Source organism: Rhinolophus hipposideros, assembly GCF_964194185.1.
Source record: "Rhinolophus hipposideros genome assembly, chromosome: 6".
Taxonomy (NCBI): Eukaryota; Metazoa; Chordata; class Mammalia; order Chiroptera; family Rhinolophidae; genus Rhinolophus; species Rhinolophus hipposideros.
In genome coordinates, this window is record NC_138052.1 from 95,289,598 (window position 1) to 95,309,214 (window position 19,617).

A 19,617-nucleotide genomic window follows, 5' to 3' on the forward strand; every position below is an offset into this window, starting at 1 on the left:
GCTACATACATGGTCTTTCTCTTCCTTCCTGTATCCTCCTGCACAGTATTTGCTGAGGCTTTGTTCTTGTCCCCTGAGCTTGTCCTTGACTTGTGCTTTGGGGTAGTTTCAGTCAATTTTTGGTTGCAATTCTGTAGCTTTACATCAAAATCTGTGTCTCCTTATCCCGACTCTGCACTGAAATTCAAATTTTATATTATAGTCTTTTCAGGCACTCAAGTTTTGTCCAAAACCATAAGTGTCCTTCGCCCAAAATCATTTGTTTTCTCCTTTTTTCAAGCTTTATGTTCAGATTCAAAAGGCACCCGCTCCCAGTATTGAATCCTGTAAATTTCATTTTTGCATGTTCTTTTTAGGTTTTCCTTTCTTTGGAGCTGAGCTTGTTCTACTGGGGACAGTATTTTGCGGAATAAGTTATTTGAATGGATCCTTGGTTTTGTGCAGGCCATTGTGAGGAATGACGGCAGGCATTCTGGGGGAAGGAAATGGAATGAGCAGAACCACAGAAGTAGAGAGTAGAAAGTTCTCATTTGGTTTTGATTTGGGAGGTAAAACAGTAATAGTTGAAGAGATATGGGTTGTCAGGTTGATGGGAACCCGAAATACCAAGAATTTTGAGGAGACGTGGTAGATTTAATTGACTGTTATAAGGGGGATAGGCATGACCGGAGTGGTGCTTTAGGAAGATTGATCTTCCTGGATGGAAATAGTTAGAGGCTGAGTCAGGGAAGCCAGTTAGATATTTTATTCTAATAATCCAGACATGAGTTAACAAAGGTTTGACTATAATGAAAGAGAATGTAGGTGGAATTTTGAAGGAAGGATTGACTAAATTTGGGACAAAATGATTGGATATGAGAGATAAAGAGGAAGGAGTTTCAGATAACTCTGGGCTTTTGAGCATGGCTGACCAGTCAACTGTTAAACCAGTGGTACCTTGATCAGTTGTTGATGAGGTAGATATCCAGGAGGAACAGGCCCCTGGAAATGCTATACAAGTCACGGGGAGAAAGGAATCAAATATGTAATTCACAGCAGGAGTGGGGCCCCTCCCCAGGGATGGGGGCAATTTTGAAATTTGTGGGAGAATTTTTTCATTGCAATTGTTATAACGACACCCCCACTCCCTGCATGTCCCCTATATATTCCCCTGTGATTTAGTAGGCAGAGTTCTACCCAAAGTGTTAGTAGAGAACACCACTGTAGATAAAGAAAGGTTCAAGACAGTTCTAAACAGAGTTTATAGTTAAATAAATCCTGGGTATGCAGAGGGAACTTAGAAAAGCAGAGAAACTTTTGAGGAATGGTTACTAAATAGGAAGAAAATGATAGGAAAAAAAGTGCTGCGTAGACCAATGGAATAGAATTGGGAACCCAGAAATAAAACCACATAAATATGGACAGATAATTTTTGACAAAGAAGCTAAAAACATACAATGGAGGAAAGACAGCCTCTTCAATAAATGGTGGTGGCAGAATTGGATAGCTATGTGCAAAAGAATGAAACTGGATTGCTATCTGTCACCATGTACCAAAATTAATTCAAAATGGATCAAAGACTTAAGCATAAGACCTGACACAATAAACTGCATTGAAGAAAACATAGGTACTAAACTTATGGACCTTGGGTTCAAAGAGCATTTTATGAATCTGACTCCAAAGGCAATGGAAGTAAAAACTAAAATAAACGAATGGGATTATATGAAACTGAAAAGCTTCTGCACAGCAAAAGAAACTATTGACAAAATAATGAGGCAACCAACTGAATGGGAGAAGATTTTCGCAAACAGTTCCTCTGATAAGGGGCTAATATCCAAAATATACAAGGAACTCATGAAACTCAACAACAAAAAAACAAACAACCCAATTGAAACATGGACAGAGGACCTGAGGAGACATTTCTCCAAAGAGGATATACAAATGGCAAATAGACATATGAAAAAATGCTCAACATCGCTAATCATCAGAGAAATGCAAATGAAAACCACAATGAGATATCACCTCACCCCAGTCAGAATGGCTTTCATCAACAAGACAAATAGTAACAAGTGTTGGAGAGGCTGTGGAGAAAAAGGAACCCTCATACACTGTTGGTGGGAATGCAGACTGGTGCAGCCGCTATGGAAGGCAGTGTGGAGGTTTCTCAAGAAATTACGAATAGAATTACCATATGACCCAGAAATCGCTCTCCTGGGTATCTACCCAAAAAATCTGAAAGCATTTCTCTATAGAGACACGTGTACTCCAGTGTTCATTGCAGCTTTGTTTACGGTGGCCAAGACATGGAAACAACCAAAGTGTCCTTCAATAGATGAATGGATAAAGAAGTTGTGGTATATATACACAATGGAATACTATTCCGCGTTAAGGAAAGATGATATAGGAGCATTTGTGACAACATGGATGGATCTTGAGAGTATAATGCTAAGTGAAATAAGTCAGACAGATAAAGCAGAGAACCCTATGATTTCACTGATATGTGGTATATAAACCAAAAAGAACAAGACAAACAAATGAGAAAGAAAAACTCATAGACACAGACAATAATTTAGTGGTTACCACTAAAGGGGGTAAAGGGGTGGGGGGTGGGTGATGAGGGTAAAGGGGATCAAATATATGGTGATGGAAGGAGAACTGACTCTGGGTGGTGAACACACAATGGGATTTATAGATGATGTAATACAGAATTGTACACCTGAAATCTATGTAAATTTACTAACAATTGTCACCCCAATAAATTAAAAAAAAAAAGTTAGTGCTGGTCATGGAGGGGAAAGGAGGAAATAGTTTCAAGTAAAGGCAATCTAGAGAAGAGGAAGAGTATGGTGGGAGCACGGCGTCCACGTCTGGTTCAGATCTGTCTTGCTGCAAAAATTCAGAGCTGTGTTCTAATTGTCACAAGTCTCCTCAGGGTGGGAATTGACTGCATGTGGGGTGGTGGGGTTTAAATGGTGGTGAAGCTTATGCTCATTTTAATACCTCACTCCATCCTTAGAAAGGACAATTGAGAAATAAGGCCCAGTTTCCATTCTGACTAATTTATAATTCAGAGGCATCATGTAAGACTATCCCTCCAGTACATATAAATACATTAGAACTGGGCTCGTTTAAATTAATTTGGAAGGAGCAATCTGGGGTGGGGAATTCAGAATTAGCTAGTGCAGCACTTTAAGCATTTAAATTAGATTTCTTCAACAGTCATAACTCTTACATTTCCTGCTTTAATTCATAAAGGAGAATGAGCAGAATACCATTCTGAGTAATGTAGGACTCTGGTTGATAATTAAATAGTTTGAATTATTATTTTTAGGTTCTTAAAGCGTTCTCCAGAAATCTATACATTGGGAAGTAATCTTCTTAGGAAAACGCTGTTGTAAGTGGTAGTTAGGTTCTGAGACCAAGGTATTAAAAAAACTTCTGAGCTTTTAATATTTGTGCAGTATGGTAGTTTGGCACTACCGAAAGATTTGTAGGTAGAATGGTAAAGAAAACTAAAACAAGATTTCCTTGTTTTGTGGTGAGATCATTTAAGATCTATTCTCAGAAACTTTCAAGTATATAACAGTATTATTAGCTATAGTCACCGTGCTGATTGCCAGAACTTGTTAATCTTATAACAGGAAGTTTATACCATTTGCCCAATATCTCCCTTCTTTTCCCCACCCTCCGGCCCCCAGTAACCACCACTCTACTCACTGAGTTTGGCTTTTTAGATTCTGCAGATAAGTTATATATGGTATTTGTCTTTGCCTGTCTGACTTATTTTACTTTAAGCTCTGATATCTTAACGTTGCTTTTGAAAGGTTACTCATGGAATTCATTAGCTTATTCTTTTAACTTGATGCTCCCAGATAATTTTTTAAATAATTACGAGAGTGTTAACTGCTAAGCAGAAAGTGGGGAGAATTGTGGGGGAAACTGTGAGATTGATGAGCGGGGGTGGGGGGTGGGGAGGATGTCCTTGTTTAAGCATCTTTGGTATACCTCATGGTGATGGGGCAGCTATTACGAGGGAGTAATGTAAATTAAAACGGAAATCTATGACCCTTAATTCACTCCCCATTGCTCTGAGGCTCAAGAGGAAAATCCTTCATTTGGTCCCCAGTGCCCTGCATGTTTGCTCCCACCTATCGCACCAGCTTTATCCCATACCATGCTTCCTTTCCCCAGATAAGTATGAAAAGATGATGAATGGGAATGGAAAGGTGGATTTATTCCTTTTAGTTTGCCTGCTATATTGTTATAAACAGATTTTAAAATCTCATTCTGGTGATTCTGGTTGAGAGGAGCATAAGCAAAACATACTCCCTAGCTATACTTTCTGGGCTGGAATTCTGCATTGAATCTTGACTAACTGTATGGAGGTATTTTTCTCTTTTGCAGGTTTCTCCACATATAAAAATCTGTTGTTAACATACGGGAAAAAATGGCAGCGGAAACACAGACACTGAACTTTGGGCCTGAATGGTGAGTTTTCAAAATCTCATCTTTTTGATGTAGGATGACTAGTACAGTAGTAAGGTATTTGTACAGGTGTTGGGTGGTTTTGAGACTCGTTTATGTGCCTCGTTGAAAATAATGTTGCTATTCTAGGAATAAATTATGTTTTATTAATGACTACGTTCTATATTTTAAAAAAATTTCTTGGTATGGTTATGTAATGGTAACGGAATTAAAACTCCCCACAATCCAACCACCCTACCAAATTAATTTACTTTTTGTTTGAGCCTTTGTCTAGGTGCATATACAACTTTATATAATTGTTAACATTTTTATTTGTATATGTTTTCTGCTACAATGTTGTTTTGTGAGTGCTGTTCGTAGACTCCTTTGAAAAATAGTTTTACTTGAATTTTGTTTTATTGATGGGCTAGGCAGGTTGTCCAGAATTACATTGGCTGTTAACAGTAGCCCATATAGGATTGGGTTAGCATTTGCTATAATAACAATTGACCTTTGAGTCTCTTACAGATGTGTTTGGACCCCGAATATGGAATTCTCATGGAATTTTGAGATCCATCACATTGTAGTGTGACTTTTACCCTCTCTTCTTCCTTTCCCCCCACCAAAGTTGGTGATTGAACATTCTCTTGTCAGTAGTGTGAATATTGATAGTTGCTTTTTCCATTGAAGCCTCGAATCAAGCCTTATCTACTTAACATAAAGTAGATAAATGAGAAGAGTGCCTTAAACATTCTTGGTTGTTCAGGTGATGGTGGCTTGATAAATGATGCAGACTCCTGTAGTAACTCCCTATCTGAAGATTCTTTTTAAATGAATTTCTTTCTGTATGTAATTCTAAAGTTTCGTGGTCCTTAACAGCTAGTATTTGGAGACTGAAGAGAAGTCTCTATTTGAAGTTCTAAGAACTGATGCAACTTCTATACTTTGAGAGTTTATTTTGGAAATGTTGATACAAGTAATACTGCATCTATTTTAGTTCTTTAAAAATAATTTTTTATCTTTACATTTTATTTTTATATTTACAATTAAAAATTTTTTCTTATTATCAAATCAATACAGATTTCCAAAAGTACAGTGTTTCCTATGAAACCTTTCATGAGCCAAAATGGTATAAAGCAAAGAAGCAATTATGTTAGGGACACATCTTGCTAAGGGATGCCCAGAATCAAGCTCGGATGGCTTGATGCTGAGATGTTGAGTGTAGATCCTGGGGAAAGAGCTTGGTGGCGGTCTCTGTGCTGCTTGGCTTGCCACCCTGCCACACTGTTTTCGCTAGTTGCCTTTTTTTGTAAAAGTGAAAATCCTCTTTGGGTTTCTTTCGGTTAACAAAAACAGGTACTAAAGTAGGTTTTTTTGTAAAAGCGAAGTGGTATAAAGCGAACTTTTGAAAAGTGGAGGGTACCTGTTTATGTTTCTAGAAAAATTAGAAATTACAAGTAAGCCAGAAGAAGATATAATCACCCTAATTTCACCATTTGTGATACCACTGTAAATACGTTGGTGTTATCTTTCCAGGTGTTTTTATGTATGCTTATTTGTGTGTATATATAATATACATATATATGTATACACACACATATATATATGTGTATATATAGATATACACATTTATTTTCACGAAAATGGGATCATACTGTACATTCAATTTTGTAACATACTTTAAAAAAATAACCACATCAAAAATATCTTTATTAATACGTATTTTCTATTAGATAGTTGCATTGTATGGATATATCATCATTTAACCAGTCTTCTAGATGTCGCATATATAGGCTGTTCTCAGGTTTTCATTATTATAAAAATATTTTTGATGAACATTCCTGTAACTAACTCTTTATTCACATCTTACTAACTTCCTTTACCAGGTGGATTTAAATAGCTTATTTGTTAACCATTTGTGTGCTGCTCTTTGGCCTTTATCTGGAATTTGTAACTGCTTCTCTTTTGTATTTACATTCTCATGTCTCTTTCTTTGTAAAAACATGATAGAAATCGTCATCTAATTTAAGGAAGTGTTTTTCTCCAGTATCTCTCCATAAAGAGGTAACAAAAAGACTCCAGGTAACAACTCCAGGAATGTAGCCGAACAACAGAAGAAAGCTCCTGGTCATGTTCTAGAGTCGATACACATTTAGCTTGCTGCCCTGCACCACAGGTTGGCCTGTGTGGCTGTAAATAAAGTTTTTGTAAATCGTTTTATTGGAATACAGCCACACACATTTGCTTCCATATTTGGCTGCTTTCACACTGCAATGGCAAGGTTTAGTAGCTAAAATAAAGGCCATCTGGCTCAAAAAACTCCCATATTTATTCTCTGGCCCTTTATAGAAAAAAGTTTGCTGACTTTTGCCCTAAACCATGGATTCCCAGAGGCATTTCAGTGTGTCACTGACCCAGTCTATCAATAGTGGCTTACACATCCATTTCATTGGTAGTGTCAAGTTTTGTTTGATGGTATTTTGTTTGACTAGCCCAGTGTTGTTGTTTTTTGTTGTTTTCTTTAAAACAAAATTTGAGTTGAGGTAACTAGTAGAGAACAGTTAACAGTCCCGTGCTTAAACAGTAGCTTTACCTAATGGTTACCTCTGTTACCCTGCAGGCATTAGAACTTAGAAGCTTTCCCTTGGTCATCTGAAATGCTGTTAATCTGAGGAGTGGAGGTTTAAGTAGGCATACTGCCTTCTTTGTACCATCTATCAAAATTCCTTCTGGCAAAGGGAATATATGAGACCCTTAGGTAACTCAGGTAACCCTGAGCTAGAAAGCTGCTGTGTTTTTCTGCATTTTACATTCCATTCATTGTGAAACTTGAGGTGAGGACTGTGTCCAGAATACTTGAGACTCAAAGTATAGAATGTTATCATTGAATCAGTGTGTAACTCTGAAGCATACAGAAACATTTAGTGATACTACATTCTGTTTACTAAAATCATCATTTTTACAATGATGTAAAACAGTGTTCAATAAGAGATGAATAAAATGAAGAGACTTATTTATTTGTACCTGGGATAGTAGTGAAGATGGGAGAGCTTTGAAAATTGTGGTAGGGATAGACCATGAATGACCATGAGCAGGGACTTCTTAATTTTTTAAGGTCTGGAATCATTAGGTCTTAGTTTGTCTTTATATTTAGAATAAAGAAATGTATTACATAATCACCAAAGCAGTTTAAAGGGTGTGATAGATTTAATGGAGAAGTAATTCATTTCTAGGTATGAAACAGTAGTCACTTCGCGTCTTTCTCATGGTACACCCTAGGCCTTTTCTGGCCACCTATGTAACACTTTCCCTTTTCTCCGCGTCTCTCTTCCCTGTTTAATTTTTCCTCCATGGTCTATATCAAAATATAACATACCAAATATTTTACTATTATTTTCTTTATTATTTATATTCCATCCTCCAGCTCCCACTAGACTGTGAACTCCATTGAGGGCAGGTACTTTGGTCTCAGTTTTTGTGTAGTTTGTTCAATGCTGTATCTCCAGCTCTTAGCACATAGTAGGTACTCAAATATCTGTGAAATGAATAGGTGAATTGTTGGAAAGTAAGGTTGTTCTTAATGTTTTGCTGTTGTAAATACATATATACACATACATCCGTGAGCAGTTTTATTTGTATTGCTGATACTTTGGATTAATTTTTTGGAAGTGGAATTATTAAATCAAAAGTTTTCATTTTTAAGGCTTTTGTATGATATATGGACAGATTGACCATCTGAAGGATTGTATGAATTTAATTCCCATCCCTTACCTGCTAACTTCACCCTTGACAAAACATTAAGTACTACATTAAAACTTTTTTTAGTTCTAAATCTGGTAGATTTGGACTTTTAAGAATTTTTTGTTTTTAGTCCAAATAAAATAATTAATGCTCATTCTAGAAAACCTTGATTGTTTATTAGCTTTTTTTCCCACTGGCCAATTAGTTCCGTGAGGGCCAGGCAGGTACTTGTGTCTGGCCAAGTCCCTGAGCATCTAAAGCTCTCTCCTTTTCCCCTTACTGCTCTCTTTCCACCCCCCCAACCCCCGCAATCCTCCTTCTGTTTCTCTTCCTCTCTCCTTCTTTCTCCTTAATCTCTCTTCTCCCAGGCATTCACTGCCTCCCCCACTCCCCAGGTGAAAGGGCGATAAAAATATTCCTGAGGACAGAAAGTACAAGGGGGCAAGAAACTGCAGGTTTCAAAAAGGAACTCCCAGATGTTTGCTTTTACTCTAACGTGAAGTGTGGAAAAGCTGAGCTGGGAGGCAGCCCTTCAATGTTAAGAAGTTTTGGATTTTATTTGATCATTGTGTGCCAGTGAAGAGTTATTAAGCAGGGAGTTTTTAATTCAGATTTGCATTTGAAATAAACATCTCGTGGTAGTCTGTAAAGTGGAGGATGGACTATGACTGGTTAGATTGTTTAGGATGCTGTTGCCGCAGCCCAGGTAAAAATGCAAGTGTGAACAATAACAGTTTAGTTAATCACAGAATGGCTTGAGAGATTGAGGATTTAAAACTGGTGGGACATGGTAATTGGGTACGGGAGATACTAGAAGGTGAGGAGTGAAGGATGATCCCCAACTAATCCAGTAGCTGAGTAGATGGTGGTGTCTTTACCTGCCTTGGGAAGACAGATGATGAAGGGGGGTTGGGATGAATAAACTGAATAGGGTTTGGGGCGTGTTATACCTGAGGGTTTTTTGTGGTTCTATATGAAAGTCTTACTCTAAGGGAGAGATCAGAGCCAGAAGTGAGAATCACGAGCTTATACAATTGTCCTTTGACTGCCACGCCGTCATACCTCAACACTGATGTTGTAAATTGCTTTTATAAGCTGAGGTTTGGATTTTGGACAACAACTAACAAGTGAAGGTTTTGGGGTATCATGGAGTTTTAGGAGGCCCTGCCGGTGCTACCTGTCAGTTACTGCTCCTAGTAGGACGGGCTTCCTTGTGTTTGACAGATCTCAGGATGGCCAAGAGGAGCAAGGTGATAAGGGTAGAAAAATGTCCCTTCCCTTTAGTGTTGAGGTTACTGATGAACTTCGCTGGAGCAGTGGAATGGTAGGGGAGAAGCCAGGTGGCATTGAGTTTGGAAGTGACTGGGGAAGTGAGGATGCAGAGATGTTTGTGAGATAAAGAGGAAAGATGAGCAGTGGTGCATGGCGAGAGGGGTGCTGCATTAGTGGAGTTGTAAACGAACCACTATTGGATGTATTTAGAGACTGCGGGGAAAGCAAGTAGGGAGGGATTGAATTTCTAGAAGAGAGGGTTGTGTGGAGCGAGATTCTAGAGGAATGAGAGATCACTGGTGGGTTTTTAGGAAAGGATATTACCCAAATACGTGTTAGTTTTCCCAGCTATCTCTAGGTAAAGAGGGACTTAGAATAGGATTTGTTGATTATTGAATAGAGCACAACCATTATCCTGCTTCAGGCTACCATCTCTTGTTTTGAATTCCTCTCAGCTTGCCTTCTTGGTCTCGTACTTCACAGTAGCTGGAGGAAACTCTTGAGAATGCACTGTGGTTAGTCATGATAGGTCTGGTGTGTAAAAGGAGTTCCGTCGCGGACATTGGAAAGTCCTTGGTGGAGTTGGGGGTGGGGTGGGGTGACCGCATGGCGCATTGGAAGGGAACTGGGTGCTGAGTGGATTTGAAACCTTGTGAGGAGCAGATGAAGAAATTAGGGATGTTGGGCCATGAGGAAGGTCTCTGGTGAGATGAGTGACTATTTGACAATATTGGAGTGATTTCACTCTAAAGAGTGCTTAGATGTGCCCTCTAGTGGTAGAAATTATGGAGTATACAGGTTCAGTACAGGAAAGATTTTAAAATAATTTCTAATAAAAATATATATTTTAAAATTAATGTTCAGTAGGATAAACCTTGTCCCCTTTAAATGAAATTTGGAGACCTTTTTGGAAAGATCTTGGTCTTGTTAATCATAAAAACCTGAGTATGAATCTTTGTTCCACTCCCTATGACTGGGTAAGTTGTTTAACCTGTTGGCTTCATTTTTCTTCTCTGTTATATTGGGGATCTTATTAAGCTTAAAAGGGATTAAATGAGGTAATGTATGTCTAAAAATCCCGCCTCGGTTCTTAGTGGATATTCCAGTGTTTCAGGAACGAGCCCAACTTTACATGAATTTCTGGAAAGCCGTTTCCTGGAAGGTCCTTTAGCAATGGTTGTTGCATCATTCCTTTGTGGGCATGTTGTTTTCTTACCTGGTTGTTTAACCTGTCTCATAGGAGTTGGACAAAGGATAATGGGAAGAAAAACAAAAGACCAATCTAGTAGCAATGAACACTCCTAGAACCCAGACTGTGGTCTTAACATATAGTAAAGAGAATCCGGATCCTTGAAGAAATGGTTGGTTCTAGGTCTGAGGCAAGAAATCATATAAGCAGAGTCTGGAACATTTTGATGTACCAGATAGAAAGCAAGCTGTTAAAGACTAAGAGGGTTGTGTCAAAAGGACTCAGGAGCCAGCCTGAAGTCTCTTACTGGTCAAAGATGAGACAATTTCAGTATTGTTAAGAATAATTACAGTGAGTTGAAATACATTAATAAAAAATAATTTGTTATCATCATAGGATGCCAGTGAACCAAGTAATTAGTTTTGAAAACAAACAAGAAAGAATCAAGGCTTTTTCTTTCCTTTCCTATATAAGGTATACTATTAAGTAATGATACCAAGTAGTATAAGAGGGAAGTTTCTCTTAATTTCTCCAAATGAAGAAGGAATGATAGAATAAAGTCACTTTGTAACCCTGTGAAGTTAGGGATCTAAGCATTGGCCATAAGAGATGCTAGCCTCACAGACCCCACCAGGCAGTACGTGCCTCCTGATGGAGTAACACACCGCCACGTGGAAGTAGTCTTGCCAAATCTGATTAGGTCTATACATGCAGTAACCAATTTACATGAAATGCAGAGAACAGACATGTGTTAAACTGTATCACAGGGATAAAATCAAAATCCAGACTTAAAAAGAAATCCTTATCTTGAAGAGATAGCATTGAAATATTTACAGATAAAATGATAACTTCGAAGATTTCCTCAAACTTAAAAATAATTTCCTTCAAAAAATCTTGAAAGCCAAAGATTTCCTTTAACATTATCAAAGGAGTATTAATTAGATGGGGCAGTAGAAGGAGCAGGAATTGGCCATGGATTGTTGGTTTGGGGCTGGGTGGTTGGTCTGTGGGAGTTCCTTATGTTCTTGGTACTTTTATCTATATTCAAAATTATCCATTATCTAATATTTAATGTTTTTAAAAAAAGGTGGAAAGAGAAGATTGAAATAAATGTAGTCTCACTTGACTAATACGTATTCCTTTTTTTTTTTTTTGGTGTTTCTACATGTATACACATTTTTATACCTATGCATACATTTTTCTGCCATTTTTGAATAATATTCAAGTATTTACTGTGCCTGGCCTTCATATTTTTAAATATGTAATTAGTAGATTATTCTACTTTTGCTTTTTTATTTTTGTGAATAAAACTTAGTGATTCTGGGTTTTCTTTTTTTAATGCTTTTGTTGAAGCACAATTTTGTTAATTTCTTTTGGTAAAGAAAAATTTAGGCTAAACTATCAAGTTAAAGTACCTTGGTCCTTTTTGCCCTCAGTGCAAAAAGTTTATAGAACTTTATAGAACTCGGGCAGCTTCCTGGTGATCAGCTACTCCTGATAACTAGTTTTCCTACTTGCTGTTTGACACAGTGCTGGAATAGCATCTTTCTCTTGCCAGTTTTTGCTAAGGTTTTCCCTTACCCTCTGTGTGTGGTTTTTTTTCAATAAAAACATCTCATGAAATTAAACAAAATGCTCTTCTTTCCCCAGTTCCATTTCTCAGAGGCAACTGCTGTTAGGAGCTCAGAGTATATTTTTATATTTTACTTCTTAGCAGTAAATATAGCTTCTGTATATTTTTGTACTTCACTCTTCACTGCATTTTCATATTCTCTACACTGATCATTAATTGCTTTCATTAAAAATGAATTATGAAACATTGCAGACATATAAAAGTATAAATTGTAACAAACCTCCATGTACTCAGCACCAAGTTGAAAAAATAAAACATTGCGGTTATAATGGAAGCGCCCTTTATACTCTCCATCCCTTTGCAGATAGAACTTTATCTCGAATTTTGTATTTGTCAGTTCATGTTTGTTTCTATGCTTTTGCTGTTTTTGTTATGTGTTTTCTTAAACAGTATAAACCTATTTGAAAATTTATATGAATTATGTATAAAAATGTCATCTTTTTATAAACTGTATTTTGCCTTTTGTATAGCATACTTTGTTACATATTTTAATTATTAGCACATCATTCTTTGAAGTGGTTCTAATTTATAATCCCACAAATAATACTACTTCAGAATTTCCATTGTTTTACATCCTTACCAACAAGTGGTATTGTCATATTTATTAATTTTTATTAATCTGATGGGTGTACGGTGATATCTCACTTTTGTTTCAATCATGTTACTTTTTTAATTTGGAGAAGTGTCCTCTTCATACCTCCCAACTTTCTCAGGGACATGCCACAATACCTTTTAAGTTAAGGAATTGCCACATGGTTGTCTAGTTATTTCTCAATGAACTTCTCTCTTAAAATCTTGGATGCCTTGACATAATGGGATTTATTTCTGTTCTTTTCAAGAATGAAAATGAAAAATTTTATAGTGTGTTATATAAAAGTAAAAAGTTCATAGTTGCAGAATATTTGACAGTTCATTTTTATATATTCTTTGTGTCTCCTGTTCTAGGCTCCGAGCGCTGTCCAGTGGTGGGAGCATTACATCCCCTCCTCTTTCTCCAGCATTGCCGAAGTATAAATTAGCAGACTATCGTTATGGCAGAGAAGAAATGTTAGCACTTTTTCTTAAAGACAACAAGGTAAAACAGTAGGAAAGAGTTTAGAATTATGAATGAGTTTTGGGGTATGTACAATGATGTACTGACGACATGAAATACCCATGGTTTTTCTTTCTAACGTACCTTTTTTCTGCTTTGAAACCTGCAATAGTTAACAGAGGCTCTTTCTTCTAAGTGTAATGTACTCCATTTTTTAGAGAAGACCTAAGGTTTCATTATAGGAGTAGAAAACTTCATGGAAAAAGAAATAATAGTCAGCACTTAACGTTTTGTCTAATTAGTTTCCTCTTAGCTTCTGTTGCGTGTCTATTTCTATCCCAGTTTGATGGGTGAGAGAGGAAGGACTTCTCCCTTTATTGCACCTCTTCTTTCCAGTTAGAAGTTAGAAGAGTAAGAAGAGGAATTATTTCTCTCATTCTTTTCCTTTTTGTTGAAATATAAAATTTTTAGTGGGGAGAAAATCTTAAAATGTGATGCCACATTTGTGTCACTTATAAGTAATCAAATCACAAACAGTATAAAGTACACTTTTATCTGATTAGTGAGAAATAGTATTTTCTGTTTTTAAAATATACTTTGTTTTTAATTTTATCAGTGGATTGAGAATCTCCAGTTTTAATGATGGTTGCTGAGGATAGATAGAGTTGCTTATAAAACTCTCCTTACTATTTTGGGTTTTGAGTTAAATGTAGAGATTTTTACTCTTCCACTGTGCACTCTGGAATACTGGAGTTAGTGCTATGTCATATCTGATGGGAAGATGGGGTGGGGTTTTTAATATTTGACCCCTCAGAATGTGTAGTTACTTGTGTCTGAATAAATTGTAACCCATATTTATAATAATTAGCAACAGATAAACAGAAGAGTGATTTTTTTTTTCTTGTGTTACCTTCTTGAATTGGAGGGATAGAGTTAATCTCATGGTCATGTGTTTGGACAAACAGATACCTTCAGACCTTCTGGATAAAGAATTTCTGCCTATCCTCCAGGAGGAGCCCCTGCCGCCGTTGGCTCTTGTACCCTTCACGGAAGAAGAACAGGTTTGTGCCTCGCTGTGGGCCTTAGGTCAAACCCTTGTTCCTTCCCGCTGAGGCATGAAAAGAGGAAGTTATGATATACTGAGGCCCTAAGGAGTATCCTGTGTCCCCACAGGTCTGCTTCCTTTTTACTGTTTTCTTGGTGTGTGGATGCCTCTCTTAGTTGACTAGATTCTGCTTTAGAGCTGAAGCAGCTGAGTGTTATGTAGAGATAAGGAAATGTTTCTAGATCCTTCAGGACAATGGCAACCGTCCCTTTTTCACATGAGTTTAAAGAACTCATGTGAGGAGAGAGAGAGTTATTTTGTGGGGGAAGAAAGGCCTTCTTTTTTTTTTTTTTTTTTTTTTTTTTTAAGGAAAAGACTGTTTTTCAGAAATAATGGCAACCTGAATTTTCACCAATGCATTCTACCATTAGAGGAAAATGTAAATCTTCAGCTTAAAATGTGCTCAAAAATGCTTTCTGTCACCAATTTTCTAAGTGATATTATGAGAAAATTAGACTTTTGGGTTGAAAAGGAGCAGATTTTGTGTTGTCCTGTTATAGTATACTATGTCCGTAGATAAATAAGAGAGTTTCTGATTTCAAGGGACTTACGGTGATTGCAGTAAAATGGAGAACTGAGAGCTTTCTTGGATGCTGGAATACCCCTTTAAATGAAGAATCATTACTGTTTTTAAAAAAACAGCTTTGTTGATGCAATAACATGCCATAAAATTCATCCTTTTAAAGTATACAATTTAGCGGTTTTTAGTATATTCACAGAGTTGTATAACTATCACAACTACTAATTCCAGAACATTTCATTATTTTGTGACAACCCTGGATGTTTCCTCTATACTCTTGCCATATTTTACATGAGGAAGTCACTCTATTATGAAAGAAAAGCTTATTAAAAGAACTCTATTACAACTGTGTTAGGTTGTAAGAAAGGTGCAATATTAATCTTTGGTGATTTTCAGCACCATACTTTCATAAGCAATTTTTGTTTGTTTATGGTTTTCTTCTAGTTCCATCTTTATTCATGAAACCCAATTACCACGTAGGGTCATCAGATATTTTCATTGATCAAAAGGTGTTTATTGCTGTAAAGAGTATACAGGAAAGAGAGTCCTGTCTCTACTGATTGCTGAAAAGTTTCTTTTCAGAAAAATTGACATCTAGCTATATTCTGGTTTACTTTTTCTTAAAAATATTTTTATTATGAAGTATTTCAAATAGATAAGTAAGGAGCATATTATTGCAAACACGAGTGTATTTACAATTCACGTATGTTAAATCTTAAAATTATGACGTATTTGTGTTTGTTTTAAGAAATAAAGTTTCTCAGATAGTTGAGATTGCCTGGGTGTATCCCTCCGTTCCTTCCCAGAGATTACTGTGAACTGGATTACTTTTCTCATTCATATTTTATTTTATTTTTCTTCCTCATTCATGTTTTAATGTTTTCATTACATATTTGTGTATTCATAAACCATAAAAGTTTCATTTTGTAGGGTTATGAATTTTACATTGAAGAGAGCATACTATAGTTTTTAATTCTTCAGGTTGCTTTTCTCTTTCAATAATGAGTTTTAGATTTATGTTGCTATACATAGCTTTAGTTCATCTCTACTATATAGTATTCCATATGGAGAAAAATGTGTTGTTTTTTTTATCTCTGGTTGGATATTTGTGTTGTTTTGAATTTTTGTTATTATAAATTGTGCTGCAGTAAGCATTCTTATAACGTGTTGTTAAGATGGAATCACTGGGTTTTGGTTCTTTGCATTTTTTAAAACTTTTACTGGGTATTACCACATTGATTTCTATAGTGATTTAAGCTGTTTTCACTCTCACCAGCATTATATGAGAGGTCTCATTTTTATGTAACCCTCCAGTTCTTGGTTTTGAAATTTTGGCCAAAATGATGGCTCTGATAGTTGTTTTTAATTTGTATTTCACTAGTTGCTAGTGAGGTTGAGCATCGTTTCACATGCTTGTAGGCCATTATGGTTTTTGATTTGTCTGTGTCCTTTGTCCGATGTTCTGTTGGGTTGTTTGTCTTTCATGTTGATTTTATGGTTTCTTTATTCTTTAAAATCAATAAAATACTCATATTTATTGTAGAAAATACAGCAAAGTATAAAAAAGAAAATCTCACTCTTAAACTTACCATGTAGAGATAATTACTTAACATTGAGTATGTTTTACTAGTCTATTTTCTCCTTATACCTTTAGTTGTCAAAAAATACCAATACAACCAGAATCCAGCAGCATATTAGAAGGATTATATACCATGACCAAGTCATGGATTTAGCCCCAGAATGCAAGGGTGGTGCAACATAAGAAAATCAAAAAAACCACTTGATCATCTCAATTGATGCAGAAAAAGTATTCGGCAAAATTCAATACCCTTTCATGATAAAACCCTCGGTAAGCTAAGAATAGAGGGGAGCTTCATCAGTATAATTAAGGGCATTTATGCAAAACCCACAGCTAACATACACAGTCACTGTTACTTAATGATGGGGACACGTTCTGAGAAATGTGTAGTTCGGTGCTTTTGTCGTTGTGCAAACATTGTGGAGTGCAGTCACACAAACCTAGGCGGTAGAGCCTGCTACACGCCGAGGCTGTATGGTACAGCCTGTTGCTCCTAGGCTACACACCTATGCAGCATGAAACTATACTGAATACTGTAGGCAACTGTAACACAATGTATTTGTGTATCCAAACAGAGAAGGTACAGTAAAAAGACATTTATTATTGCGTATCATGTACTGTACATCATTGTATGTGGTAGACTTTTATATGACGGGCGGTAGGTTTGTGTACACCAGCATCACCGCAAACACGTGAGTAATGCATTGCACTATGACATGACAACGGCTAGGATGTCACTAGGCGATAAGAATTTTTCAGCTGCATTATAATCTTCCGGAAGGAGCCACTGTATATGTGAGGTGTTGTTGACTGAAATGTGCATGACTGTACATATTGGCGAACAATTGAATGCTTTTCCCCTAAGACTGGGAACAAGACAAGGATGCCGACTTTCATTACTGATACCCAGCATTCTGTGGGAATTCTGGGCCCAGCAGTTAGGCGACAAAAAGAAATCAAGGCATCTAAACTGAAAGGGAAGAAATAAAACTAGCTCGGTTTGCAGACAACATGCTCCTACATGTAGAAAATCTTTTTAATGAGGAGGGAGGAGGACTTGCTGCTAATTATCAAAATCTGATAGGTGTAATCAACAGAATGCGTAATTGAATCATTTAGAAACATCCATAACATTTATAAGAAATTAATATTTAGTAAGTGGCTGTACAAATCATTAGGAAAATCAAAGATTATTCAGTAGATGCTGCTAGCCACTGTCGTTAACAATTTGAAAAAGAAAGTTCGGTATGCAGTGCACCTACACACCAAACTGGCTCTAGGATGACTAAAGGAGCAAATCCGCATTCCGTTTTTATAATGGAAACGTTTATCTTAAGAGAGTAAGTCTGGATGCTGCAATTGCAGGGGCTTAACGTAAGGGTTGGGAATTTTTCAGGCAGTAGCAGAAGATCACCAGCGTCCATTTTCAGAAGCATTTCAAATGCATCATTTAGGATTTCCTGACACTTACTTGGTAATTATATTATATTATAAAATATAATAGAGTAGGACAGTGCTTAAAGGTGGTAAAAGATTTAATTCTTAACATTTTGATGTTTGTCCTTTGGATGGTCAGGCACCCCTTCAAGAATTTAGATCTTTGTAGACTAGAGTTTTACATACTTTTTCACCTATCACGCCTATGGGGAGGGGAATACTTCTAATAACCTAAGGTAGCTTCTTGCTGCCTGTCTTAAGTTTCCTGAAGTTACCTGAAATAGATATTTTATCTTTAAAATGGAAGTTAATTTTGTTCTCGCCCTCTCTCCCTCTATATATATGTGTGTGTGTGTGTATATATATATACACACACACATATATATATGTGTGTATATATGTATATATATATGCATGCAGACATGTACAAATAAAATATAACTAGGGAAAAAAGTTTTCTTAGAACAACATTGATGCTCAGAAGATCCAGTTGCTCTTTTGGTTTGGCCTTCCCTTGAATATATTAATATATCTCAGTTTGAGAAGCATGACTCTGTACACCTATAATTTAGGTATCTACTACCGTATTGGTGTATTTTATTTATTTGCCAACAAAGAAAATTACTTCATGTATGTATTTTTGAATAGATAACACATGTATATCCATAAAAAATGCAAAAGTGCATATAGTGAAAAGCAAGTCTGCGAGTCCCCAAACTCTTTAACTGCTTCTTTTTCTTTCCCAGGAGTAACCAGTTTCCATTTTCTTGTGTTCCCTTCCAAGGGTATTTAATATATCTGCCACACTTTATACAGTTGATTTGTGTATAACTCCTGACTTCTCAAAAACTTTAATAGCCTACAGTGGACTGGAAGCCTTACCAATAATACAAATAGTTGATTAACTCATGTGTATATGTATTTATGTACTGAATTCTTACAATAAAGTAAGCTACAGAGAAGAAAATCGTAAGAGAAAATACATTTACAGTATTTATTGAAAAATATCCACGTGTAAGTGAACTTGTGCAATTCAGACCATGTTGTTCAAGGGTCAAGTGGGTATGGATTCCTTTAAACACCTATACACATAAATGGGAGCGTGCTCTGCGTACTGTTTGCACTTCACTGTTTTCACCTGAGCGTCTCTTTGGGAGATAATGGCAAATACTTGGCTTTCAGTTTGTGTCAGGCACTGTTCTGAGCACTTGTTTAATGTGTTCAGTACCTGCAACATCCCAGGGAGTGGATACAAATAGTATTCCTATTCACATATAGGTGAGGAAAAGGAGGACAGAGAAGTTGAGTAGAGGAGCCAGAATTCAGTCTCAGGCAGCCCTGCTTCTCCTTGCTTCTAACTACAATTATGCTTTATATCTTCGTATGTTAGGTTGACTATGTGAAATTGCAGTTTTTGTGCAATTTCATATGGTTCAACCTAATAAATAGAGTTGCCTTATTTCTTAAAACAATGGCGTAGAATTCCATGTGTAGATGACCATGACTTTTCAGTTAGCTCCTATTGGTTGATAATAAGCAGGTTTCCATTTTTGCTTTTACAAAAATATAGCAAGGCTGTTACAGATCTTTCTGCTTATGTTATTTTTCACAAATGTAAGAAGAGGAATTGTGTCAAAGGTTACAGACATTGAAATGTACTTTGAA

At 36.5% G+C, this 19,617-nt stretch overlaps 1 protein-coding gene across 4 annotated transcripts in view; it reads left to right on the forward strand.

The window, feature by feature from the left end:
- Window positions 1-19,617, forward strand: part of GIGYF2 (GRB10 interacting GYF protein 2) — a 120,026-nt gene that overhangs the window by 21,710 nt on the left and 78,699 nt on the right. For all 4 annotated transcript variants that reach the window (XM_081052146.1, XM_081052145.1, XM_081052144.1 and 1 more), the window contains exons 3-5: window positions 4,384-4,467; window positions 13,224-13,353; window positions 14,277-14,372. In XM_081052146.1, the coding sequence (XP_080908272.1) occupies window positions 4,427-4,467; window positions 13,224-13,353; window positions 14,277-14,372 (267 nt within the window). In that variant the 5' untranslated portion in view covers window positions 4,384-4,426. The remainder of the gene's footprint in view (window positions 1-4,383; window positions 4,468-13,223; window positions 13,354-14,276; window positions 14,373-19,617) is intronic.